The following is a 27046-nucleotide window of genomic DNA, read 5'->3' as shown; positions in this document are numbered from 1 at the left end:
CTTGAATCAATGTCCTCTTCATCATGAGAGTAGCCCCTTCTTCACCAGTACAATTGTTGACTCCATCATCATCATCATCTTGTTGGATGGTCAAAGCACAAACCTGTGTCACCCTTTTGTGAAGGAAAAGGCTAACAAAAGTACAACTGTCCACATTCAATAATGTTATTATTTAGAATTTGAAAATGAAGTAAACTAATGAAATGTGCACAATTGATCAAGTTTAAGATTATAATTTTTAACAATTATTTTGATTAAGAATTGATATATTTTCATAATTTTTATAGATAATTTTTAAGTTACTGAAAAATACTAAAAATTAGGGGTCTAGTTCCCACCACAAACCTATATGGAAATAAACTTATTTCCCTTTGATCTCAGACTATGTTACTGATAGCATATATATTTAGAACATTCAAAAATAAAAATTATCTTTAGACTTATATTTTCACTTTTATAATCATTCAAAGTTCAACTCACTTGAAATCGATAGTTTTTATCTCCCACCACATTTTTCAAAATAAATATATTCTAACCAGAATAAAAATTATACATTCTAGAAGAGGGCTCTCTCCTCTAGAATGTCATATAAGTTTTAAATTTTTATGATATGATTTACTATTTTTTCTTTCTCAAAATTGCAATCTTTTTAAGTGTTAAAATATGTGCTTGTAGAATATTTTAATTATAATATGCTATATCTAATTAAAACACTATAAACTCTATATGAGAATATTCTTGACTTTGGGCTCTATAAAATGGTGTTTATAAGTTATTAAGAATATATCATAAAAAAATGTAAGAGTTGTTGAAATGTCAATTTTTTGAAATAATTATGTTTCTTAAGTAATTGGATACAAAGTAGTATAAAACATTAATTTAATAGACATTTCTAATTGGAAAAGTGTGATACCATATATAACTTAGCTAGAGTGAATTTATCTAGATCATATCTTTGAACAAAATTAATTTTTAGATAGAAATACTCAAATTTAGTCATTCTGATTAGTCAGCATAGAAGGTGACATGACTTTGTACTTTTACCTTGGACAATGTTGTTCCTTCTTTCTCCTTAGTTGTTTTATTTCTCAAGACACTTGTTTGTGTAGCGGCCCATCTGATTGCAGTTATAGAACTTGATCTGCCCATTGTTCCTTCCACCATTTCTATCTCTACCATTACCTCTCCTACCTCTAAATTTTCTCCTTAAACTACTTTCTCCTTGGGTATTATCCTTGTTAGAGTCTCCTTGAGGTCTGTTATTTTTTTATCCTCTTCCTCCAAATTTTTTACCTCTATTACTCTTCCCTTTGTTTCTACCACTCTATTCATTTCTTCTTCTAAACTTCTTCTCAACTTTAAGTGCCAATTGATAGCACTAATTTACAGTGGTAGGGCTTGTCAAACTTAGTTTATTTTGGATGACAAGCCTTAATCCTTGCATATACCTTGCAAGCTTTACACTTTCTAGTTCAACCAATTTGGATTTCATCACCAACTTCTGAAATTCTTTAGTATAAGTATGGATGTCCATCTCCTTTTGTTTCAAACTCATTATTTTCTTATGAAGTTAAACTTCATATCCCTAAGGGACATATTTCTCTCTAAGTAGAGCCATCATCTTCTTCCATGAAGTGATTGGACTGTTCTCATTCTTCACCTTATCATCTTGGATGAAGTTCCACCATGTGAGTGCAGAGCCTTTTAGTCTAGACTTGGCAATCTTCACCCTTTGGTTCTCAAGGATATCTTCACATTAAAATAAATTGGTTAGGGCATCCATCCAATCCATTGCAACATCTGGGTCTATCTTCCCATTGTAGGTAGGAAAGTCAAGCTTGGCATCCATGGTTCTCATCTCCATAGATTTGAGAGTCCTCATCAACAGCCTCTGTTCTGCAGGGTATTCTTCTTCCTCCTGTTCAAGGGGTTCTTCATCACTCCTTTTTCCAATATCATTAGAGTTTCCACTATCTTTATTCTAGAGGTCTTGCCTAAGATTCTCTACTTCTTGTCTCATCAACCCTATTTTCATTCATGGGGGACCATGAGGGTAATAAATGCGAAATTTTCTTGGTTGAATTCAATCAATTATAGTAAAAGGAATGCCTTTACTTAATTATATTGTTGTCAAATTATATTTGTTTGTTTTTAATTCGAAGTGTGATAATTAAGATGCTAGTTATAATTGGAAAGATATTTCTTGTTAACAATTATTATTTTCCAAAAAATAAGCTTTAATTAGTTGTAAAAGTTAAGGAAGGAAGGTATGGTTATTGTGAAGCAATTTTTTTAAAATGATTATTAACTTTATTAAGAATTATGAATTGGAGTATGCATATTTGATGGTTATATTAAAGTATTTAGTGGTCTATTGTTATAAATATATTTATATTTTTAAAAAGAATAGCATATCATCTCAATGAGTTCCTTTAGAAACAATTATATGTGGGTGGAAATAAAATATGTTTTAATGTTTAAAAGAAAATCTTAATTAAATAACAATGAACCTTGACTACAAGTATTCTCCTTAACAATCAATTAATTTTAATACTAATGTTTCATAAGTGAGTACAATAGTTCTCATATTTTGTCTATGAAGCTCCCTGTTACACTACTAACTCTATATAAATTTTAATTTATTAAAAATTGTAAAATATGAGAATAGTGATTTAAGTTCAAGAAAATCTAACATTTTAAGAAATTAGTATTTGAAAGTGATATAGATTTGACAATTGATGGGTGACCTCTCGGGAAGTCCCGGTGCTTCACCCCTGTGAGCATCACCTAGATCCAATGAGTGCTAAGTGTTCCATTTATTCTCATGAGAGATGGATTCATGTTGAATCACTACTCATGAAACATGTGTCAATGAGTTTGACTCAAAAATCACAATTTGAGTTACTGTGGAAATTATCTCCTACTTATCAATTCAAATATGCTTATTTTAATTATAACTATATTAATTAGAAGCATAACTATCTAATGGCAGCACCATTCTTACTATTGTCATAAAAAGAAGGAGAATAAACTTTCACTTGTTTTCGTATCTAGTTAGAAATGATAACATTGTCTTCCCTACGTACAATTGTATCTCTATTTTTATTTTATTTTAAAACCTTGTGAAAAAAAAAAACAAAAACAATGAAACAAAAACCTTATTTTAAAACTCTGCATTGGCACCCAACCCCATGAACCATCTCAAAGAAGCTTCCTTTAAGGTAGATGGAAACAACTTCAATTTGTGGGCATCAATTGTATAGTCATTACTTCTAAAAGGATGTCAAACTCAAAGAGATAGGTTTCAGGGTCTTCAGTGATTGGGCCATAAAACTTGGGAAGTGTAGTAGCAGGCATGTTCTTCAAGTTTTTTTTACCCTGTCGAGGAGGGATAGGAAAAGGAAATGCAAGCTAACATTGAGTCATTCCTAGAGTAGGACCTGGTGGTGGTGGTTGATATATAACAAGGGCAATTGGATTATCTTGATATTCAAGTTTAGCAAAAAGATCATTCAAATGCAAGGATTCTTCAAAGGATGAGGGTATTCATTCTTGACCAGCAACAAAAGGATTTTCAAATGGTTCTTCTTCTTTGTTCTCACTATGAGGTTCTTCAAGTTTAGAATTAAAAATGTCTTCTTGATTATTATGGGGAAAAAATCTCCCAAGGAGGTCTCTTCTTCTATGCATGCAAGATAATGCAAAATCTAAAGTAACATAACAACTTCAGGGCTGAATTAGATTGACACCTTCTCTGTCAATGGCACCAAAAATGGTTGATCAACTTAATACCTCAATAACAAAGGATTGGACTTCCTTTCACATTGATTCCATGGTTAGAAAACATCATTTCTTTTTCCTAAAATAGTAGACTAACTTCATTTAATTTGTGAACCTGGGAGTGTAAGCTTGAGAGGGTGACTACAAAGTATATGCTTTAATTCCTCTTTAAGTCATTACAGCTAAAGAAAAGGAAATGTTGAAGGAGACCTATGCTAGAAATTAAAATGACAACTTAACTGAAAGTATTTGAGAATGGTTTGTTAATAATAGTAATATTTGTTGATGGTATCATATTTGGAGGTAATGATGACATAAGTGATAAGTTTACTAAAGCAATGAAGAATAAGTCTGAGATGAGCATGATATGAGAAATGAAGTTTTTCCTAGGGTTGGATATTGTGAAGAATAGTGATGGTATTTTCATTTCATAAGCTAACTACTTGAAATACTTATTGAAGAGATTCAGATTGGAAAGTTGAAAGCATGTTGGTACACCTATGATAACTAGTCACAAGTTATCTCACAAAGTTGAGACACCTATAGTTGAGAAAAAGAAGTATAGATCCTTGATTGGAGGTTTGCAATATTTGACTCACACCATACTAGATATAGAAAATGCAATTGGAATTGTAGCTAAATTTCAAGTTAATCCTAAGGAGTGTCATTATACAATAGTAAAGAGGATATTCAAATATTTGAAAGGAACATCTGATTATGGTATTTGATATGATAGATCAAGTGATTTCACTCTATGTGCATATACTGATGCATATTGGGCAGGCAATATGGATGAAAGAAAGAGCACCAATGGTGGAGCATTCTTAATTGGAGGAAGATTGGTTTCTCAGCTATGTAATAAACAAGATTGTATTTCACAGAGTACGACTAAGGCAGAGTATGTTGCAAACAACAAATAAATGTAATCAAGTGATGTGGATTAAATAGATGTTGAAGGATATCAGGATTGAGTTTATAGAAGTTGTTATCATATACTATGGTAACAAAAGCATAGTGACTATATTTAAGAATAATGTATTGTAGGCTAAGACTAAGCATATATCTATTAAGTATCATGTCTTGAGATAGAAGGAATTTAAAAAAAAAAAAAGATTAGAATATATGAGTACTAAAGATCAAATTGCAGATATCTTTATGAAGCCCTTACCTAAAGATACATTTGAGTACTTGAGACGTATGCTTCAAGTTATGCCCCTAGCTACTTCTGAGTAGATGATCTAGAGATTGCATTAGTCTAGTAGTATAGAGCACTATTGTTAGATTGGATTGAATGTCAATGCTTCGCATATGGGGGAGTATTTGTGATGAGCTGAGTCATTAAGGAATGTTGGTATTTGGTCTTGAATAATGTCTTTGGACGCTTGAGTTGGTTAAATACTTAGATCAATAAATTGACATACCGATGCCTTTTTTCATTGATGACAATGGGGGAGAATATGCATGAAAAAAATCTCCTAAGCATGTATGGGGAGAAGGCATGGAAGTTGAGCTACTCTATTAGGTAGATTTAGAAAGATTCATGTAAAGAAAGAAGGAGGAATATCTCTATGGGGGAGATATGCAACATGAGGAATTCTGATGTATTACGAGTTGCTTAGTGTGAACAACTATTGCCAATCCTAAAGAAGAAGAAAAATAAAGCAGTATTCCTAAAGATTTTAGATTTGATTAATGAAGAGAATTTGAGAAGATGAGAACAAAAACAATATAGTACTATCTGGTATTCTTGGAACTTAGATATTTTTCATCTATGTTTCCATCAATTCCAAAGTGGTAGATTGTTAGCATGAATGTTAATGATACTACTTTGGTGGAGTATCCTAAGCATTGGAGAGTATTGACATGTTGCATTCATAACTATGTTTGTCATTGATGTCAACATAGTAGTAAGTTTGTGAAGATTGACAGAGTAGAAGACAAAGATCTTAGTTGTATAGATAATGTTTGATTGTTGGGTGATGCACATTCAAGGACATGTTCAATATAGTGTCTTGATTTGAAAGTTAAATGCACAACACATAAGTTGAAGATGTTTGAAAGTTGTGCCTGATTTACAAAGATAAGTATAGAGACAGAGTATCTCAGAAGTGGTTTCTAACATTTGCATTATATCCTTTGATAATGATCTAATATGTTGATGCACAGTCAACCAGTAATAGAGGACACTCTGATGGTGATGTCAACAAACTCCTAGGTCCTGAAGTTGCACATGCAAAGTTTTGTATATACTATGATTCAATAGTGATACTATAATTGTAAATCAATTAATTATATTATAATAATTAATTGGGAAAGCCTCAAGGCTAACTTAAGGAATTATTTTGAATATATGGTATAAAGGAAAGATGTTTTCCTTGTTTGTAAAAGGTATCAAGTATTGTATTGAGTGCAAAGTGTGAAAAGGAGCAGAGTGTTTACTAAATGCAAGTAAGAAATCCAAGGGATTATTAGATGCAATTTTTGTAATCTAGTTACAAGATCAGAAGGAGTAGAATTTTAGTTACAAGACAGAAAGAGGAAGGAGCAGTACTATTCATTTCTATTATTATGCAAGGAATAATGCAGAGATTATTTGGATAGTTGGTTCATTGATCTTGCCCTTGAAGCTATTTGGGAAGTGGATCCAACTATCTTCCACAACTCCTAATAGGGTTGACACAATTCCTAATAGGGTTGGAATCTCCTAATAGGGATTCAAAATCTCCTAACAAGGACCAATATGCACTAAATGTTGTTATAGACTCCTAACATGATTCATCCTCTAACAAAGAATATTTATATTAGTACATCATCTTGTAGGTACCATCCCCATTGGGGTTTTCCCTCTAATCAAGGGTTTCCCTAGTTAATTTATCTGGTTATATTGGTGGATTGTATATTCTAACAAAACTAACATCACCCCCCCCCCCCGCCCCCAGCCTCATAGTTATATTGGTGGACTATATATTCTAACAAAACCTTGGGTTGGGAATGTTCAAGTGATGCATTGTGGTGTTTATGCATTTACAAGATTGTATGTTGTATCCCATTCGAGCCTTGTTTCCACTTTCTTGGGGATAGTCTCTGAGGAGGCCTATGGTTAGGAGGAGAGTCTCCATGGTTCTCGTTTGTTTTTTCCCTTTTTATGTATTTTTAGATGTTGTGCTCAATTGATCAATGTGAAAAGCTCAGATTGCTCAATGCAATGTAGTAGCATGAGGAAGAACCTTGTAATTATGTGATGTCTTCAAATGAAGATTTATCCTCCTATGTTGTCATGTATTATAGTTGTAAAGATGAGATCACCTTCTCATGTACATTATTGTGAAGTGTGATTTCATGGAAGAGATGAAGAACATGGGAGATGATCATAAATGTTTGTATTTTAGTTTCATTAATATGCATTTAGATGCATTGAAATGGAAGAGTAATGTATCATAAAATTATGCATCAATTTTCCCTTGAAAAGTTGGGATACCAAAATTTACCTATACTTTAAATGAGGTTTTCTCACCAAATGTTGAATTCCTTGGACTAGCTTGCGACTAGTATATTTGTGTTATTAATGATTTGTTCTGAGGAAGAGAAAATAACCTAGTATATAATTCTCATACCACCATGTCCATCATAACAAAACACTAAAGAACAATGAATTTTTTTTTTTTAAACATCAAAACGTGTTTGAGTTGCCAGTAGGAATACCCTCACACTACCAAGTTAGACATTCTACCGATTTGATTATGGGAACACCATTACCTAATGAGCCAGTATATAGGAGATCTGTGTTAGAAAATGACAAGGTTAAAAGGAAAACACAAGAATTGATTCAGAATGGGCATATTTTCCCAACTGCATCTCCTCGTGGTAGCCCAATTGTACTTGCAAAGAAAAAGGATGGAATATTGAGACTTCTTATTCTTGTGTACTAAACTTGAGTTTTCTTATGCAAAGAACAAGATGTTGGTGGCCTTTCTTATTCATCAAACATTGTATAAACTTGAGTTTTGAATGAAATGAACTACTTTTGGCTTGCATAATCCTGTGCACTAAAATTTTTCTATTCGCATCAGAATTAACAATACCCCAATTGTCACACTAGGTATTGTAATCTAGAATCATGATTCAGATCATGTATGGTGGCATGTGGCATGGGGCATCCAACCACAATAGATTTTGTGGCCAGATAGTCGCTGCCCTCCATTCACATGTCCTTGATGGGTCAAGTCTACAAAGCACCATGGGGGGTGGTTAAGCTATAGGTGAATTAGAAAGTAGAGTTAGGAGGAGAGAAGGTAATGCGAGGTGGGCTACACAATGAGTTTGTTAGCAAGGCCACGTAAAAGGAGAGATAAGGATGACAATAGAAATTTAATGAAAAGGAGCATTTGGAATATGGGGAAGGGAGATTACTTGGAGCTAGGACGATGTTAGGGTAAGTAGCGTGTGGGAAAGTGCCACACAAGGCATGATGGGTAGAAGGAGATTAGGGAATATGGATGAGAGTTAAGGAGTCACATGGGGTAGTTAGTTAGGATTATGGGTATGTTAGTATGTAAGTTAGTAAGTAATTGTATTAGTCATAATTGTTAGTGATGTTAAGTAATAGTAATATTATTAATTATTAGTAATGTTGGGTTGGCAAGTAGTTAAAAATCTAGGATTATCTCTTAGATAGTGGTTATCTAGTTAACAAGTTATACATATATACATGGAAATTTCTATAGTTAATTATATGTGCCAATTACTAAATATATCAATATAATTATGACATATGTAAAATAACATACTTATTATATGTTATTTAGTGCATATTGAGTAAAATATTTACTAAATGCCATACATTAAAAAATATTTTATTATATTTAAATATTAAATAAACATTTTATATTTTGTAAATACGGATTATAGCATTGTATAATATACAAGGTATCATACAATTAGTGATTAAGTTGGTTGATTAGTAGGTAGTGATCATTAGATAACAAATAACGTTAGCAAATTTAGTTAGAAGATAATGAAATAAAAGGTAGCTAGTAAAATTAATAAATTAGAATGTTTGGATGTTAGTTGTATAGTGTAACATAATGGAAGGTTAATAAACTTACTAGGTTAGTTGGTATTATGTAATTAGTATGTAAGCAAATGAAATTAGTTAGTAATTGATATTAGTAAGAGATAAATAATTTAGTTAGTGGTTAGTGTAAATGGATTAGTAAATATTAATTAGGAGGTTAGTTGTTAGTTTATCGAATAACTTAGTAAGTTAGATTTTGATTTGGGATTGGGGTTAATATAATGGTAGATGACAATTGTGTGAATAGTTTAACATTATCAAAATTAACATAGATAGATACAACACCATAATTAAGCTGAGGGGCTTTCTATAGTGGTAGCAATTTTCAATGTAAACATTTTTCATTTTGAAAAAAATTGATGTTCATTTACATGTCAGAAAAATAAAATAGAAATAGACTAAATATAATTATAATTAAAATCGTGAAAATTGCATAGAGGAAATGGAAGTAAATATGTGATGATGAAAATTATAAGATTATGAAAATAAACGCCTCAAGAACATCTATAGACCTTTATATATATATATAAAATATATGAACTAGTTAATGTACTTGTGTAATGCCGCATTATTCCCAATGACATATAATTCGTAGATTCGATTCATTCTAATTAGAAATGCAAACCGCTACCCCCCATGCACATAAATTTGTGACATTAAATGATCCTCATAGAGATCCCTACAAACTGAGGTTAGGTGGTGTTTTTTGATCGTAAAGATGGCTTTTTGTGGTCATTTCTTACAAATTAAATACTAATTAAATACTATGTGCCGTGTTAACAGTCAAGTAAAGTTAAACTTTGTTATCCGAGTCATTGTTGAGCAACGTCCACGTGTGGTGTTTGTGTGGCGGACTTCAAAGGAGTATAAACTATGTTTTTGGGGTTTTTTTAAAGAGGAAAACTTTTGCAGCTTTACGTTTTTTATTTTACCCTAATCATAGCAAGCGGTCGCCATGAATGTTTATTCACAGCTCCTCAAGATCTCTTCAGCAAATCAGGTTATGGGTTTTCAATATGTTGTAAAGCTTTTGCTGCTGATTCTTTCAATAGTATTATGAAGGTTTTGGCTTTAGCATACAAATTGTGGAAGTTTTAAATGCAAATGAGCAAAGAGAATTTTATTCCTTTTGCACAACTCAGGTATGCAATGTTTCTCACATCTTTTCTTGAGAAAGAAAGAGGAAAAGTGCTCTACTGTAGGAGAATCTTTGCTTCAGGAATCAATACATGGCGTTTGAAAAAGTCTTCCTATGAAGACAGTGTTATATTTTTTCTAATGAAAATATTTCAGTTTATGAATTCTAACATGAAAGTTTTATATGGTTAAAATCTGCTTTCCTTTAACCATATAACTGTTGATACTTATGAAGAAAGGAAATTGGTGAAAATGTTTAAGATATAACAGCACTGAATGAAGGAATCGAATCTTTCACGACATGAATGTTAAAACAATAAAAAGGAAGCCAGTTTTATGAACTGTCTAAACTATTTTTGTAAAATTGTAAAACATTGAATGCTATATTTTAGAGCACCTCCATGTATGAAAGAAGATAAGGGTGTGGTAATAAAAATAGAGTTGAGATTGTGGAGAATGTTATGACAATTATTGAAAGAAAATCATTTAGGTTGGTTGCATATCTAGGTGTGTGTACCATAGAAGCATACAGATATATATGTATTCAACTTTGCCCAATTGTTTGTAAGAAGAGGGGTTGTAGCCCAAGCAGTTGTAGCTGCTGATTGTAACAGAGATATATATTATTCAATAAAGATTATTCAATAAAGATGGCAGGTTCAAATGGAGTGGTTTTTCTCCCAATGACGAAACCAAAAGGCTTTCGAGGGTTTCCCACTCAGCACAAATCTTGTGTATCTCTATTCTGAGTTATGATCTTTTCAAATGGAGTGGTTTTTCTCCCAATGATGAAACCAAAAGGCTTTCGAGGGTTTCCCACTCAACACAAATCTTGTGTATCTCTATTTTGAGTTATGGTCTTTTCTTCTGTTGCTTGGTTTCAGTTCATGATCATTTATCTTGCAATGAATGTTATATTTGCTTTTTAATTTTCCATAAAAGTGATTTTAATCAGATAAAATTCTACAATTCTGATTCAATCCCTCTCAGAATAGCATTAGCATTCACTTCCACCCCTCTCAGAATAGCATTAGCATTCACTTCCAACAGATATCACTTCTGATACCTATGTCCCTATTTTTGCTGATTTGTGCTTCTAAATACCATTAACACACGTCATGATCATTTTTCTAATAAAATTGACATAGAGTAGGAGCAGTGTATTACAAAACTACTGCATTTGCGAAGTATATACCTATTGGCCTTTTATGGTATCTATAGATAATTCTAAATAGAATCAAGAAACATTAATCAAGCATCCTGAATCCAACAAAAACATAACGATTTCTCATAGAAACAAGATACATCGCTAATAAAAATATATCATGCCAAATGCCATTTGAGACCCATCTTCACCAAGATAGGTTGCTAATAAAAACACTGGAATGCTTCTTCAAACACAAACTCATTTACATCTGAAAATACAAATAGCTACCTATCAACTGCTGATTCTGTCAATATACAAGATTCAAGTGAGCTCTTCATTAGGACCTTCATTTTTTTTAGCTATGTGGTGATTTCTACTTCACAATTGCTCCAATTAATGACGGTTCCTTTAATCTTTGAGATGTTATAGTTTCCTATGGGAAATAGAACTCTCTGGTTTTACCTATACATCCTAGTTTTTCATTTGCTTCTTTTTCTCACTATATTCTCTTAGCTTTATTCTATTCTTTTAATTTTAGGTTATCAGGTAATGATAGCCTAGCATGATATTAGTACTGTAGCAATGACTTCATGTTTCATTAATAGTTAAGCATTTCATGGCAGAGATATATTCATGGATTTAAATTTATGCAGACTTAGTTGATCCACCTGTTGTCACTTGACCTCAGCAGATATTATCTTTCTGGAAAACATTATTTGGGAGCTGGGCGACTACAATGAAGTGATTCTCAGACGCATTCTACTTAGTCCACTGTGATTCTCTATTTATATGTTGCTCATTTTGAAACTTTTAGGTTATCCTATACATTAAGGCCACATTTGTTTTACCTATACATCCTAGATTTTCATTTGCTTGTATTTCGCTATACTCTCTTAGCTTTATTCTATTTTTTAAATTTTAGGTTATCAAGTAATGATAGCCTAGTGTGATATTATTAGTACTGTAACAATGGGTTCACAGAGAAATTCGAGCTCGGTAAAATCAATTATAGACTCTTGGTTTCATTCAAGAACAAGGCAAAACTACGAGGGGAAGGAGTTGATAACAACTACTTTCATTTACATTGTTTGAGATGATAATGCAACAACATCATGAAACAAAATTTTTAAAACCGATTTGCAAAACCAGTAACTGTACATATCACTGCTTTAAAAATCAGTAAGCTTGCAAATCCTATTTACAGCCATAAATACGAAAACAAGAGAGGAAAAAGAGAAACACTGAAACAACAATAAAAACAGGAATGCCAAATAATATCCAGAGAATTGCAACAACATCTGGTGTGATTATTTTGTTCAATGTTTATTTGTATGCAATCTTTGAAGGTCTTAGGAAGCATGGAATCCTAGGACGCAAATCCATTTAACTTATGGATTTTTTTTTCTTCAAATTCGGCTGCACAGGTAAATATAGGATTGAAAGATTTGAGATGTATAGATGGAAATGTTTGTTTAAATGTCGAAATCGAAAAGATTTGAAGGTTACAGAGGAAAGTTGTGCTTAATTTAATTTCTGGAGAATTGAAAGAATTTTTAGATTGTTGAGTATTTAGAGGGCTGTTTAAGGGTTTTTAAATATGCGAAGATTTGAACAATATACATAAAATTTACAGGAAGGATTTGTATAAAATGTTCACTATGTACAACGAAATATACAGATAATATTTGTCGAATGGTTTCACTGCGGAAAGATTCAGACTGCAGAGAAGAAAAAATGATGGAAAGATTTGTTTTAAGTTTTGTAGAATGGAAACATTCGGAGTAGAAATAGAAAAAGACTTGGATAAACACTATTTGGATTTATTTTCAATCAAGAACAAGTCAAAATTACGACGCCTCTGTCAAAATTATAAAATACTAGAGTGAGCATAGCCGGATAATGCGACAGAAATTATAAAATAATTAACAATACAAATTGAAATGCACTACAAATAAACAGGAGTCTGATTAGATGAACGTCTGTGCCACAGACTTCAGCAAAAATTATGCTCCTACACAAAAGAACTAATTTAAACATGGAACAAATTCTATAAAATTATTAAACACAAGTTAGGAATCTGAAAGCTTAGCATGCTTTTTGAAAGATTGGAAAACGAGTTTATTTGATCGAACTCAAAATCGAGCTCAGCAAAATTATTTGATGGAACAAAAGATGAAAAGGCAGGGACGAATTCACATTGATTCCTGAAAAACGTAGAAAACCTTTGAGGTCACAAAACCCTCTGAATTAATATTTCTCAAATCATGCTGCAGAAAACTGTAGTGAATTAACATTTCCCAATCAAGAACCCATATTCTTCTCCACAAACAAATTAGTCCAGCATCATTTTAGGGCAAATTATGCCGTGATTAATCTTTCCGAAACGAAGAATTATGAAAGTTTGCCGTCATCCAACTTAACTTAGAAAAATACCAGAAGAAAATGGTAAACTTCTCATTACTTGGACAATAGATGACGGAGAACAAAAGGGAGAAGAACGAAAATTAGCACAATAACCAGTGAGAGAAGAAAGATAAGGAGCACGAGGATAGCATAGAGAACGTCTTGAAACAGGAGTGAGCGAAAAAGAAACGCGAGGAAGACCAGCTCGCTTTGCGACATTCCCGTCATATCACAACAAGAAACTCGAAACTGCTCCCAAATTGTTGTCAAGTTTGAGGAGATGGGCGCCGGAGTTACCTCTGTGAGGTATTTAGATCCTGGTGAAAAGAGGAAGAATTAGGAAACCATAAAGACTAATTTGGAGACTCGTTGAAAAAAACAGCTAAATGCTGCATTGAGAAAGATCCGAAAGATCCGAAAGAAACATATAAGAGATTTGGAGCATACCATCGTTGAGTCCGGCGAGGCCAAATCCTGTTGCCACCACGATTGCCAATCCGACAGTGAAAAGAAACAGATATCCTCTGCCACGAATTGCCATTTTTGTCTTGAGTTACAGATGGATGGTTGTGTAGCGGCTAGAAGAGAGAATTTTTTGAAAGGATGAATTAAGAATAAAGCTTGGGAGACCGAAATCTGTGCTTTATACGACGTAGCAAACAAACAATGTTAAAGACCATCTTATTTGGTAAGTGCCTACTCTCTTCAATTTATAGAATTGATATTCTCGATGTTTTAATGTTAAAGACCATCTTTAAGTTTTGTGACGAAGTGTTGAACTTATGACAAAATGTGGAAATTTATTCAAGATTAGTGGTTTCTACCATGTCGGAAAATTCCTCCTAGTGCTTAAAATTATGCTCTCAAGCATTTTGAAGAAAGGTCTAGGTTACAATATTATTTTTAATCTAATATTTTGGGATTATATTTTGATTTGTTTTCTCTTATAATGAATGTTAATTGAAATTATGCTCTCAAGCATTTTGAAGAAAGGTCTAGGTTACAATATTATTTTTAATCTAATATTTTGGGATTATATTTTGATTTATTTTCTCTTATAATGAATGTTAATTGAAGGATTCAAATGAAAATACAGACATTTGTGGAGAAATCGTCAAATAGTGGAAAATTTTATCATCCTAAGAGTATGATTTCCTCTCATAATGTTGTTTTCCTCTTAGTGTGGAGAAATATATTCAAGATTAGTGGATTCTACCATGTAGCAACATTCCTCATAGCACTTAAAATTATGCCATTAAAAATATTCAAACTGTCACAACATTTTGATGGGAAATTTTTGTTTTATTTAGGAAGTGCCTACTCTCTTCAATCCATAATGTCATTTTCCTCTTATAGTGGAGAAATATATTTGCATTAGATCCAAGTGGTGGATGAGACCTTGGATTACATAAGGATGGTGACAAGTACTAGACTGACATTTTGAACAATTAAAGAGCGACTAAAACACGGATGTAAAATATAACTAAATCGTAGGCTTCCACTTAACTTTGCCTGACAAGTTCAAATTTGGAAATTCTTCTCTAAATCATAAACTAAAAATGTGAGGTAAAATGTTAAAAGGAAAATGGTATGTTGGAGGATTAAGGAAAGTTGAAGAAGTTAAATCATTAAAGAAATCTAATTTATACCCTAGATATTAAGGACAATCCTCTCTACAAGGTAAAATCCACAATGCATGATTAAAATTTATAGATGATAATTATCATCCATGTCTAAACAAGGAAGAAAAGATGATAATTATCATCCATGTCTAAACAAGGAAGAAAATGATAAATTTGATAGAGTTTGATTAGATAATATGAGGGTTAGGAATGAAGTTTGAACACAATTCAAGACAATTACTTTATAGATGACCCAATTCTCCATCCCTTGGGGATAAGAGTATCTCTTATACTATAGTTTATTATTATATTGATTGGATAAGGCATGAATAAATAGAAATATTGTTTAAAGGGGGCTAATTTCCAATAATAACTTTTTTTACCTCTATAAGTATAAAATTGAGCTATCTGAATTTCTCTCCAATTAACACATAATTTTTCATAAAATGAGAAGAAAATTTGTGTAATAAAATAGAGTGCATTGAAGAAAAAATAAATTATTCGGAAGGGAAACCAAATTGGAAAGCAATAAATGCTTTTTAAACAAAAATTAGAGATAATTTAGGGTGAAGAGAGAATGAGTTCTAGGCAAGTTGCTCGGCAGAAAACATACTTATTTCTTATATTTTGGCATAATTCAATTCCAAAATTTATAGTGCAAAGAAATATTTGATCTTAAAGTCAAGAAAATTCATTTTTCTTGACTGGCTTACTATAAATTATCATATGGTTCTTTCATATGTTAATATGTTCGCTACTTTGTTATACTTATCAATTTTACAAATCTTAATACTTTTATACCCTTGTTTTGCAAGGTGAATATGAAAGAAGTATATATGAGGGCATGAAGAATATGTCAATTTGTTAAGATCAATGCTTCAACCTCATGATTGAGCCCTCAAAATTAGAGAAAGGATTGAAAGTTAAGTTAAAGTTCAATTGATAATTAACATGGACAAAGAGAAAATGTATAAATCTACAAGTGGAAAATCTTGTCAACAACTTAAATTTCTTGTAAAAATATGAGGTTAGTTTAAAGGAACAAGATACATGAATGACTTTATGCCTTCAAGAAGTTTTAGTTCAGAGTAAAAGAAATTTCAAGTTATTCGAAGGAGAAAATTGACAAGAATAGATATGGGGAAAATTTCAAATGGTGATGAAAATTTGGGAATATGTTCTTAGAGTCAAAGGCCCCATAATGTTAATCTTCTTGAGATGAATTTACATCATGAAATAATCGATAATAATGTTGAGGTGGAATCCATTTGACTTTAACAAATCAATAAATTCTTGTTTTTACCACACTCAGCCATAACATGCCAAGTCTATAATTTCCTAATTAGTTTTATAAACTATTATAATTTTCTTTATAATTTTCTTACTAATCCATTGGGTGTTTCTTTCATGTAATTAGTATACATTATGACAACTCTAATTAGGGTTTACAAGCACCAATCTTATCCATTATTCTTCAATTGATTATGAAACTTCATTATAATTAAATATCTATAAAAGGCCAAGGGCTTCTCATTTGTTGAAGAGAGATAGGTTATTGATAATTATATTAGAGAGCTAGAATTAGAGTAAGATGGTAGACATATTTGATTTTTTCCCATAGTGCTATCAAAGGAGTTGACAATTTGTTGTTTCTCTCAAGATGAATTAATATTAATAAATTATTTGAAGTGTTACATGATTTCCTCAATCCCTCACTTAGAATATATTTGAATTTGGCTTGCTTATATTAGAATTTTATTCTAGTAACTTAATTAGATGGGATAAATTGTGAGTTATTATTTCTATACATAGACATAAACAAGGGCACTAGACTCTTACTAACTGTCAGCCTATAATGTATTGTAGGCTAATAATTTCACTTAACTTCAATTGATATTCAATCTTTAGTTTGTATCCATTGATGGTTTGGGAATGAGATATTGATGCGAGAATCATTTGAGTACTTTTTAGAAGCTCACTTGGTGGGTGAAATTGTTGATAAAGTTAAATCTAGTTTCGAAAAAATAATAAATAGTTCTTTGTAATCATTATTAGACTTAGTTGTAGTAGATGTTTAGGTCTATAATAAAATGAAAGTTAAAAACAATATATATTTTTTACTTTCATTACCCACATCAAGATAAATATATAAGAGATAGATTTTATTTATTGAATGAATAACATAAGTACCTTTGTAATAATTGGCATACCACAATATTATAGTGACAATAGAGAATTATCCTTGAGGCCATTGAATGATCTTACTATTTAAGTATATCATGAGAAGCAACCTTATTCAAGAGAGGATATACAATTTATCAATTTACTATAAAACATTTGATTTTTTACCCTATATGATTTAGTCAAATGTTGGCCGAGGGAAAGCCCCAATGAGGATGGCACCCACAAAATGATCCACCAATCAAAATTATCTGATAAAAAATATTGACGTTGTTAGGAGTTTGTTACATCTTTATAGTGTCTCAATCCTTGTTAGAAGACTAGGCCCTATTAGAAGCCTCAACACTATTGGGAGTTAATAAAATATACAAAATTATACAAGATGAAACCATTTCCCAAAGATGCAATATACAATGAAATTCAGAGTAGATACATAAATCGCTTCACAATTTGTTGATATCTTCAATATCTAATTTTTTCTATTTTTTCACTTCACAAAACTTGATCACAAATTTGCACTACTCATACCTTTCATCAAAATTTGTGTCTCAAACATTTCATCATTATCACTTTCAATTATTTCATATTTGCATTCAAAATATTTTCCTTTATAACTTATTTCTTTAAATTGTCAGCCTTCATTACCTCACACACTTGCCAAAATAAAAAATTAACTCTTTCTCACTTAGGGTTAACATCTAGGGTGTCATCCGTAATTAGTTAACTAATTAGATTGATAAACAAAATAATTCCTTACCAAAAATACTCCTTTCCTTAATTTTTTTGTACTCTGTCTTTCCAACATTGTTTTTTATAAACTATTGTAATTCTACCGGTATTGAGTGTATTATCTCATACACATACATGCATCATCTTGACATACTTTTCTTCCTCTAGGGAACTACACATGTTCCTAAAATTCTTCTTCTAGTTGCACTAACCATCATTTATGATTGTACAATTTAGTGTCTCTATTCTTGGTTTCCACTACTTTCTTTCAGTTGGACCTTTTAGTTTTTCATTTTCATTTTCTTTTCCTTTCCCCGTCTCTTCTTCTTTTGATACTTCCTTTTCAGCCTCTTCTGATTCTAACTCAAGAAATTATATTATTTTTCTGTGTTTTCCTCTTCTTTTTTGGTCTACTGGCCACTTGTTTAACTCTTATGTCTAGGAGGTTCAATTGGCTTTTGTTTAACTTCAAGTAACCTTGTAAACCTTTAGGTTCTAGGAGGGGTAGTTGTCTAAAATTTAACTATGTTTTCGTATTCTTTCTCTTTTTGCTATGCTGGTGTAATAAACTATGGTTGTACTCATGATACTGCTACATAGGGTGCACTAGGTATCTACATGAATGGTCCGACAACTACCACTCATTTTGTTGCACTCCCAATAGCTAAAGGATTAGTAATGAGAATTTTTGATCATCCACTTGCTTTTATTTTTGCTACTATTCCCATACCATCTATAAAATCTTCTTTGCTCATTCTAGATTCCTTTAATATGTTGTCAATCTTCTTGTCAACTTTATTGTTGATGTCTCCGATCATGCGCATGTTGTCCCTACAATGGTTTTGACTCAAAGTGTTGTTGATGATCCATCTCCTGTTGGCTCTGTGGTTCTGGACCCTTTGGTTTCTTTGAGTCAGAATTCTGTAGTTGTCCGTTCTGCTGCTGACTCTTTCCAGATCACTGTTGCTAGCTCTTCTACTGTGGGGGTTTTGGGGATTAGTGGGGATTGGCAGAAAGATGCAAGGAAGGTAGAGAATGGTTGGGCTTTAGTTAAAAGAAAAAAAGGAAAATTCTCCAAACCTTCTTTTGATATGGCTTTACGTTCTCAAAAGAATGGACCAAAATGTAAATCTTGATGGTTTGTGATTTCTTGGGTTGTTTGCCCTCTTGTTGGGAACCTTAGTGTGTCCCTCTAATTCATCGGGTGGTTCTCCATAGTTGTTTTAAGATTCTCAATGTTATATCTTTCTAGTCCCTTTGTCCAAGGTTTTGGGTCCTTTCAAAACCTGTTTTTATTTAATCAAAACTTTATTCTTGATGTCATTTCTATACAATTCATTGTTAACTTCTTTGAATTATTTCTTCATATGTGCCCTTTCTAAGACACTTATTTTCTCTTTCTAATTCAAGATTGATCTTCTCATATCCTTTTATCAGTTCCTCTGTCATCTCATACCCTATAGGGTCAATAAATTTTACCCTTAGTTTAACTACTTCCATGCAAGTTGTTGGGTGATGCGACGCGCTCCCCTGCCCACAAGTGGTTAATTATGTGGTGTTCCATGTTCACTAACAGTCATGGCTTTTGGTGCAACGACAAATGGGCCCTACAATTGGTATCAGAGCCTGGTTTTGGCCTGGTCATGGGTTCAAATCTCCCCGGTGCCTTCCCGACCCGCGTAAGCACCTGGTATGCGCGTCGAGGGGGAGATTGTTGGGTGATGCGACGCGCTCCCCTGCCCACATGTGGTTAATTATGTAACAGTCATGGCTTTTGGTGCAACAACAAATGGGCCCTACACAAGTTACATTAGTTTCAACCATAAATAGATATCATTCTTGTACTTCTCAACTAGGGATGGAGGTATCCTAAACCTCTAGTTCATCACATCTTGAAAGCTCTTCATTATCCTAGCTATTTCTTCTATCATTGTATCTTGATAATGTTTTCTATAGTAATAAGTAATCAATTCCATGGTGCATCTATTTGAGTTCCACTTATATTGTGGTATACAAGGGAACTTCTTTATTGCTTGAAAGAACAAATGTGTAATAAAAAAATCAAATCAAAATATTGCATTCCTTGTCTTATTAATTCTAACAACATTATCGAATATCTGTTGCTTTAATATTTCACACTTGTTCACTTTTTCTTTCTTAACTACCACCAGGTAGGATGCATGGATAAATCCAGTAGGTATATAATTTAACCTTGAACTATAGTTCATATTGTAAACAATAACCTTACATACTAGTCTGACATCAGTTTCCTTCATCATGTCTACTTTCATATTTATTCAATCAAATATTGTCTTCTGGTATGTCTCTACCAACTGCTTGACATTTTAACATCATCCTCATTGATCAAACAAGCGAATATTTGAATCATATTGTTTTCTATCATTACTAGTATGTCACCTACATAAAACATATCCTATTGTATGTAACTTAGAATTATCCTAGTCTACTCATGGTTTTCAAACTCAGTATAAAACATGTTCCTAGTGACGTTTAGGTCTTCCAAGTTCTCAATCCCTTGCTTAAAAGATAAGTCATTATTGTAAACCAAGTTCATGTAAGTATGTATGTCATTGCCACATATAGTTCTAAATTTATAGTAAATATATGCATGACTGTCCTCTATGTATAAAGGATTTCATGGTACTTGGGAAATTCTTCCAATGGGTCATCATCTAGTGAGATGTAGGAATGATTTGTAAACTTGTACGTAGCTCTCTCACTAACATCACATACTATTGGGGTCTCCATTCTTTCAAATTCAAACTTTAAATTATGATTTTGCAAGAAATAAATACCTCAATTTTGTAAAACTAGGGCATGTTTCAATTCTTCTTTAGAACAATCTAATTTTGGCTTTACTTTTTCTCCCAGGTCTCCTTTAAATCTTTCACGATGATGTGGTACTGAAAAAAATTGATTTCTTGCTTTCAATCATATCCAATTTAGTTATGCATTAGTTGTGTAAGTACTATTGTTTGGTTATTAAAAAGTTGCTAAAATAGACAGGGATTGGTTACCAACTACCACTAACTTCAATCTATTTTTTGGTGTATAATTTGCTACTACAATGTGTGAACTTGATTGGTCTTTGGATTTGACAAATAATTCATTGAATTATTCTACAATAAGGGTTCCTAATATTATTCTTCATATTGTTTGGCATATTCATTCATTAAAATCTTACTGTCTATTCCATATTGTTACAAAACTGACAAACTATCACATTATTTCCATATCTAGGTCCTGATTGACCAATTAGTCATCAATAATTACTAGAAATATGGAATAAGTTATTGAATATACAAAATCTAATTTCCATCTCTTATCATGTGTGTCTCAATAGGTCTACTAGCTATAGGGTTAGTACCTCTAAAATTTTACTATTATTTCTATTATCAATTTTAGGCTTCTTACAATTAACTGCTCTATGACCAAAACCTCTTAACCATGACAATTATAACAATAACTAGGAATGTTTTTAAATTACTCACTTACACAGTCCCTTTTCATATGTCCAAATTCATTTTATTCATAACATTTACCTTTTAATTAATTCCTCTCTTCTTTAGGAGATTCATCTTTTTTAGGTTTTTTAGGTACATCAACTTTCACAAATTCATCAACTTGTTTAGGGAAATCTTTAGATTGATTTGACTCAATCTTGTTCTAATTTTGTTCCTTATAATCAAGTTGTTGGATCATAGGATTTGATTATTTTATATCTTTAGACATTTTAGCTAACTTTTCTTCAAGATATCCAAGACCACTTTTGTCATAAGGTGGTCTATGTACAAAGATCTGATTATCAAGATTTTTCAGTTCTGGGACACAACTTCATAAGATTCTTATTAGTTTGAGTTCATTCTTCTTTTAAAATAGTATAACATTTCTCAAATTTTGTATACTAAAACTTTGTAGTCTCAATCTTGGATGTCACTTAGGTAAGGTTGGGTCTTAGATATGCATTCACATATTTTAGATTTGACTCTATCTTACTATCATTATCCTTTAAGGTCAACTTTCGATTGGTGATCTTTAGTTCATGCTTCAAGATCCCATTCTCTTTCTTTTGTCTTGAAACTTCATCACTGTCCTTAGTTTCATCTTAGGATCTTTTTTGGACTTAAGATAATCTATCATATATTCATCTTCTCAATGTAGTATTTTGCATCTTCGTGCTTATCTTTCAAAGTATCTCTTTCTTTAGTAAGAATATCAATCTTCTTAAGAGCTTCTTCAAGGTTCTTCTGCAACTCTTCCATATCAATAGGGATCTTATGAACAAGTTGGTAGGCCTTCTTTGGGTAGCTATACAGGGAGTGGGGGGAGAGGAGATGAAACAATATTTCAATTTTTTTTTGCCTATAACTAGATATCATTAACAAATGCATGACTTATATATGAAACTAAACTAATTATGCTAAACAATAAATATAACCATAAAGAAATGCAACACATAACACCATATTTTGTGAAGTAGGGCAATCCTTGCAAAGATAAAATGCTATTGAGGGTGGTACTCACAAAATGACCCATTAATCAAAATTATCTTGTGAAAGATATTGACCCTTTTAGGAGTCTAATACATTATTATAGTGTCTTGATCCTTGTTATAGGACTAAACCTTGTTAGACCTTGTTAGGAATTGTTCTTACAATATAAAAAAGTATGCAAAATTAGCCAACTCCCTAAACATGCAATATAAAATAAAATTTGATATACAAAGAGTAGATAAAAAAACATCTTCACAATTTGCTGATATCTTCAATATCTATTTTTGCCTTTGTTGCACTTCTCAAAACTTGATCACAAATTCACACTACTTTGATCTTTGATAAGCATTCACATCTCAAAAATATCATCATTATCACTTTTAAGTACTTCATATTTTGCATTCAAAATCATTTCCTTTCTACCTTATTTCTTTCAAATATCAACCTTTCTTACTTATATGCTTTCCAAAATACGAAACTGGCTATCGCTCATTGTGAGTATGCTTTGAGCACCCAAGTTTCAAGCTTTTGAGAACTAGTCTTGTGGAAGGAATTCTAAAATTATTTCAATTTCTTGTGGCTTCTGTTACTAGTTATGCTTTTGTAAACCCTAATTTGTAAAGTGGTAGTCTTCCAAGATCATGTTGAACTTGAACTTAGATTCACAAGGTTAAAAGTTAAAAGTTTGAAGGTTAAAAATCCATGATTTAAAACCATAAATTCAATGTTCAAATCCATATTATAGCTCACCATGTTAGGGGTACAAGTTTCAAACTTCATAATATGTCAGTGGTGGGTTTGTTCTTTGTTTACCTTCTGGTTAGTGAGAGAAATGATTGGTGTCTTGATATAGATGATGGTTTAATAATGTTCCCTATAGTGCTTCAAAAGATTACCAAAATCCATTATTTATTAGAAAAATTAGGTCATATATGTTGGCAGGTAAAATATAGCTTAAAATATGTGTACTCACCTACAAGATATAGAGGTCTTATTTGGCATCCTCTTAGATTGGCACTTATGAGGATTGAACCCCACTAAGACCCCAACTAAGGAATATTGAACTCGAACTACACTTTGAGGGCCTTGTAAGAATATTCATATAAGAACATGGATGTTGCCATGCCAAATTTAGATGTGATAAAGGTAAGGAGAAACTTATATATGGTACATAGATCAATTCTATGAGCAAGTCTTTGATCCACAAATTGATAATGATAGGAAACCCATGGATTATAACCTATAAACATGGTGGCAATAAATTTTGACATGGAAATTGTGATAAAAATTGTTAAGAAGATGCAAGTCATTGAATATTTGGTTAATGTCACTTTCCAGATATGATCCAAATCAATATGCATTCACCTGCGACAACAATCAAGGCACTTGAATGAGGAAGCAAGAAAGAATTTTTTTCGATGGAATGTGGGTACAATTTGTAGGGTCCATATTTATAAGCTTAATTGCAATTTACATTGTTGAGTGAATATATAGAGATGGTCTCCTAATTGTGTAATGAATTGCCACCTGATTGCACAACAAGACAATCAAGTTGCTATAAGAAACCGACATGATTGGGATTCATTTTATCCCTTATGCAAAGCCTGATATATGTGCAAAACTATCAGTGAAAATGGTGAAATTCAAATATAGGACAATCCAACTATGATGCGATTAAAAAAGAATAGAGTCAGGTACAAAATTGTACTAGTGACTGGCACAAAAATGTAGCAAAGAGTGGCATAATAGTAGCTCTCAAATTTCTAAACACAAATTTGGATTTCCTAAAGGAAGAGCTATGACTTAATGTTTTAAATGTCAAAGTTGTGATCACATAGTTTTGATTTCAAATGGGTTTATCTTGGTGCTATCACAAATAAGAAATTGGTAGGAGCTTATGAAAAAACTTATCGAAATCAGAGGATTTAGATCCTATGATTCTTTATTTATATCTTTCCAACATCACTGAAGGGAAGGTATCCAAAAACCTCGTTCTTGGAAGTGGAGGGCATGTGTTATAGACACCCATGGTAGAAGCACAATATTTGACACATAAAATTCTATACATAAGGAGGCCGGATTACTATGTTAGGAAGAATATGATTCACATCATTGAAGGAGATAACATCCACTAGGTAGAAGGTATAAGAATTGAGTCCTTTATAAAAACTACATATAGAAGGCAAAGTCAATAGTAATATATATAAGATTCCCTACAACTTTATTCAAACCTAGTCGACCATCAAGTCCCTTAATTGATTGATACCCTATCAAAATTCCTATACAACGATGAGCATAGATGCAAACCACTTATATATATTATGTATTGAACTCTATAATGTTTGACATCAATAGTGGTGATAGGTGATGAAATATGTCATTCAATGTGGAGATTGTTGTAGCAATTTATCTTCATGACTATTATATGAATTTTAATGAGGAAGCATGTCATTATAAAAGGACCATTTGAAAAAAGATTAAAAGATGCAAACTTAAAATAGATGGAATAAAATGTCTGTGGGAAGTGATTAATGATTTTAGTTCCAAGAATTAGTTATGCTAGTAATCAATAGGTTATAGGAATATCCAAGTGTTAAATATATGAGAAAAAAACTGTGCAAGATTCTTCTTTTTCGAGTAAGTAATGTGGCTATAAGGAAAGGGAAAATACTTTGACATTGATTATAATAGAGGGAAAGTAAGGAAATTTTTTTATGATTTAATTTCTACAATTTTGATTGTAATGGTAGGGGGAAAATGATCATATGGTGTTTTGTTTTGTGTTTAGTATTAAGGTATATATATATATATATATATGAGATCTTAGGATCTGAATACTTATGCTTCTAGTAGATTGGGAGATGCAATTTTTTTTTTCTTGCTTGTCCATGAAATTATTCTCTTTCCTAGAAAGAAAGCTCAATCACTTTCTATTCTTCCAATCATCAACATTTCTAGCCCAATTTGCATCAGTCTACACTTTTAATTCAAACTTGTCATTATTCTTGTAATATAATCCATATCCTCTATTCCTTAATTAGATGTCTCAATATTATTTTTATATCCATCATGTGTTTCTCCTTAGGGTTTTCAAAATATATAAAAACAATCCAAATTGGCATTGTTATATCTGGCCTGCTATGACCACCATCTTGCAACTTTCCAATCATTGATCTAGACAAGGTTTCCTTCACATTTGTAGAATCATCATTTTTTGAAAGTTTATGTCCAGTACCCATGGGTGTCCCAGCTAATCTTGAGTCTTCCATATCAAAAGTTTTTAGTATCTCCATATATTTTGATTGAGTAATGTAGATAGCATTCTTCATTCGATACACTTGCAATCCAATAAATAATTTGATCTCTCCAAACATAGACATCTTAAACTCTTGCCTCATTTGATTTATAAATAACTTACACAACGCAACCTTTCCTCCAAATATAATATCATCCACAAATATCATATCTAACAATACTTCTTTTTTAGATTCTATTTTCAAAATAGATCTCCATTGTCATTAGTCCATGAAAAACCAATCTTCACCAAATATGTGTGAAACCTTTCATAACATTCTCTAAGGGATTTTTATAATCCATAAAATCTTTGTACAACTTACATACCATATGATTTTTTTCTATTGATAAATCCTTTAGGTTGTTTAATGTAGACTTCTTCTTCCTGAATTCCATTAAGAAATGCAGAGTTTTCATCCATTTGGTATACTTTAAATCCTTTGTAATTAGCATATGCAATTAGTGTCCTCACTCTTTGAAAGTTTACAAAAAGGTAAATGTCTCCCCATAGTCAATACCTTCTTCTTGTACATATCCCATAAAAAATAGTCTTTCTTTTTTTTTCCATGACTTCATGTTTCTCATTAAACTTGCTTTTGAGTACACACTTTATTCCAGTAATATTCTTTTCCTTTCGTTTAGGTACTAGTGACCATGTTTTGTTTTTCTACATCTTCTCAATCTCTTCATTCATTTTTTTTGAATCTAGTGTTCATTATCCAAAGCATCCTTCACTGATTTTGTCTCAAATTCACATAGTAAGCATGTATCACTCCTTAATCCTTTTCTTTTCATAACTCCTAAATATTTATCTCCAATTATTTGATCAAGTGCATGATGTCTTGCAACATACTTTTCTAATGAAGGCTCATGTCTTTTCACTTCTTTATCAGATTCATCTTGTAGGCTCATGTCTTTTCACTTTCATCAATATATATGGATGTTTTCAAATCTATAGGTTCCTTCTTACATTAAATTTCATTCTTTTCTCCATATTCATCAATCTTCACATTTCTACTTTCTATAACTTTTTTAGTGTTAGAATTCAAGCCCTTATATGTTTTTCTCTTAGTGGAATAACCTAGAAACATACCTTCATCACTTTTTGCATTAAGTTTTCCATTTCTATTATCTTTCAACATATAACATTTTCTTCTAAATATTT

The 27046-nt window shown here is 31.8% G+C and overlaps 1 protein-coding gene and 1 long non-coding RNA gene across 3 annotated transcripts; one reads left to right on the top strand and one right to left on the bottom strand.

The window, feature by feature from the left end:
• Positions 1–9611: 9611 nt before the first annotated feature.
• LOC149546593 (uncharacterized) lies at positions 9612–16532 on the top strand. Of its 2 annotated transcripts, none has more exons than XR_016353749.1 (2): positions 9612–9996; positions 15979–16532. It is a non-coding gene; the product is annotated as an uncharacterized LOC149546593 (long non-coding RNA). The 2 variants fall into 2 exon arrangements; XR_016353750.1 differs by lacking the exon at positions 15979–16532 and adding an exon at positions 11830–12270.
• On the bottom strand, positions 13353–14284 carry LOC149546594 (uncharacterized). The gene is made up of 2 exons (XM_089791283.1): positions 13989–14284; positions 13353–13858 (listed from the first exon to the last, which is right to left on the bottom strand). The coding sequence occupies exons 1-2, from the start codon at positions 14080–14082 to the stop codon at positions 13596–13598; spliced, it is 357 nt and encodes a 118-aa protein (XP_089647409.1). The 5' UTR covers positions 14083–14284; the 3' UTR covers positions 13353–13595.
• Positions 16533–27046: the final 10514 nt, after the last annotated feature.

Source organism: Cupressus sempervirens, chromosome 7 (assembly GCF_028749045.1).
Source record: "Cupressus sempervirens isolate cs-2001-9-10 chromosome 7, ASM2874904v1, whole genome shotgun sequence".
Lineage (NCBI taxonomy): Eukaryota > Viridiplantae > Streptophyta > Pinopsida > Cupressales > Cupressaceae > Cupressus > Cupressus sempervirens.
The sequence above is the reverse complement of the archived record's forward strand: the minus strand, read 5'-3'. Positions and strand labels throughout refer to the sequence as shown.